This window comes from Micropterus dolomieu, unplaced genomic scaffold, assembly GCF_021292245.1.
Source record: "Micropterus dolomieu isolate WLL.071019.BEF.003 ecotype Adirondacks unplaced genomic scaffold, ASM2129224v1 contig_1316, whole genome shotgun sequence".
In the NCBI taxonomy this organism is placed as follows: domain Eukaryota; kingdom Metazoa; phylum Chordata; class Actinopteri; order Centrarchiformes; family Centrarchidae; genus Micropterus; species Micropterus dolomieu.
In genome coordinates this window covers 1-2,056 of record NW_025730306.1, presented here as the reverse complement: position 1 = coordinate 2,056, position 2,056 = coordinate 1, and the positions used below count along the sequence as shown (strand labels likewise).

Genomic DNA, 2,056 nt, shown 5'->3' with positions numbered 1-2,056 from the left:
GAAAAAGGGAGCACATCACCCCCGTGCTGGCCTCATTACACTGGCTCCCTGTGTCTTTTAGAGTGCATTTTAAGATTTTATTAATAGTTTTTAAATGTTTGACTGATACTGCGCCACCTTAGCTTTCTGACATGCTCCAGCAGACCAGCTCCTTTTGAGTGTCCCTAAAAGCAGGCTCACCACCAGGGGACAGAGCCTTTTCAGTGGCAGGACCACGGCTGTGGAAAAGCCTACCCCTTCATGTTAGATCTGCACAATCTGTAGATCAATTTAAAAGCAGGCTGAAAACACACCTGTTCTCTTTAGCTTTCAACACAGAATAAGCAGGTTACATTGGCCGTTCCACTATTTTAATGTTCTATATTTCTATTGTATTTTATTATCTTGTTATTTTATTCTGATTAATTTATTCCATGTGTACAGCACTTTGGTCAGCAGAAGTTGTTTTAAATGTGCTTTATAAATAAATGACTTGACACATAAAATTTCACAAGAGCAATTTTTGAAGGGGACACAAATAATCCATCCAAAATTGTACTTTTATAGGATACGTGTACACAGAGAGAAGTCTTACTACAACTATTACTGTTTAAATATGACTTAAGTTCATAGGTTCACCACGCGGCCATATTATCCTAAATAACTTGCGTCCTCTAGGCTACATAGTCATTTAGATTTCTTCTGGGATAGAGGATGTCTCTTACATATATTAGATATTTAACAAGCCAACTGATCTGCCACTTAACATAATGCGCATAAAATTATTTTTTAAAAGGTCTGACCTGCCGATTCTAATTTTGGCCGATTCAAACATTTTTGTAACTATTTATTGGAAAAATCTATTTTTATTAGGATCCCCATCAGCACCAGTATAAATGTTGGCTGTTCTCACCTGTATCATAATGAAACATTGATTATAAATAACATTTTCACTGGAAGGAGCTGAAAATAAATTGCATTTTAATTCTCCAGTTTATTTCTGTGTTTAATCACAAACTCCAGTAGCCTACTAATCTGCTCACCTTGCTTTCCCCGTCAGACACACCTGCACCTGTCTCTCTCTCTTTGCTCTGACTTTATCAGAGTTTTTTAAACTTAAAAAGCACTTAAATCGCCCTGTTTATTGTTTTACTATATCCACAGTTATTTTAAGTATATATCATTATATTATTTGGTAGTTTTTAAGGGGGGGGGACATGCCCCTCCTGTGATTTCCGCCTATGGCTGCAGCTGTCACATGTAAGAAGACAAATCTCCGATTGGATGTTAACAGGTTTATAATCTAAATGTGCTGCTCAGACATATCTTCTCTTATCTGCCTTCACTAACCCCAACAACAGTGATCAGACTTTACCTCCAGCTTGTGAAACCACTTTCTGCTTTAAAACTGAAACACTCGTCCTGTGATCACACTGCGTGAGAGGGGAAGTGATTGGTTAACCGGTCTTTTATAATAAATTATAGCCTATATTTAACGTGACAAAGCGCAGCTATTTGACACCGGAAATACAAACTAAACGTAGCATTGGTAACCGATAGAGAATGAATAATGTCAGGCCTCCTAATATTAAGGATAATATTTGGGATAGTTGTAGCAGCAGGTGACTCAGCCACAGATCCAGGAACACATTACTCTTTATTGGAAGACTATTACAACTTGCTTTGACATCAAAAGTTTTTGAATGTGGTGGATGAATACTTTCTTTAATCATCGTGAAATATAAGTTAGAGCAGGAAGTGTGTCTTCAGTTTGAGATGTGTGGCTCTTAAAAGAGCCGTTGTGTGTTTGTGTTTGTTGTTTACTTCTTGGCGGGCTTCTCGGTCTTCTTGGGCAGCAGGACCGCCTGGATGTTGGGCAGCACGCCGCCCTGAGCGATGGTGACTCCGCCCAGCAGCTTGTTGAGCTCCTCGTCGTTGCGGACGGCCAGCTGCAGGTGACGGGGGATGATCCTGGTCTTCTTGTTGTCGCGGGCGGCGTTTCCGGCCAGCTCCAGGATCTCAGCGGTCAGGTACTCCAGCACCGCCGCCAGGTACACGGGGGCTCCGGCACCGACGC

General features: G+C 41.0%; 1 protein-coding gene across 1 annotated transcript; it reads right to left on the bottom strand.

The window, feature by feature from the left end:
- Positions 1-1,756: 1,756 nt before the first annotated feature.
- LOC123964247 (histone H2A-like) lies at positions 1,757-2,051 on the bottom strand (the record flags this gene model as incomplete). Its single annotated transcript, XM_046041329.1, has 1 exon — positions 1,757-2,051. A coding segment is annotated over one exon (252 nt), but the record flags the coding sequence as incomplete, so codon positions are not given.
- Between the last annotated feature and the right edge of the window lie 5 nt (positions 2,052-2,056).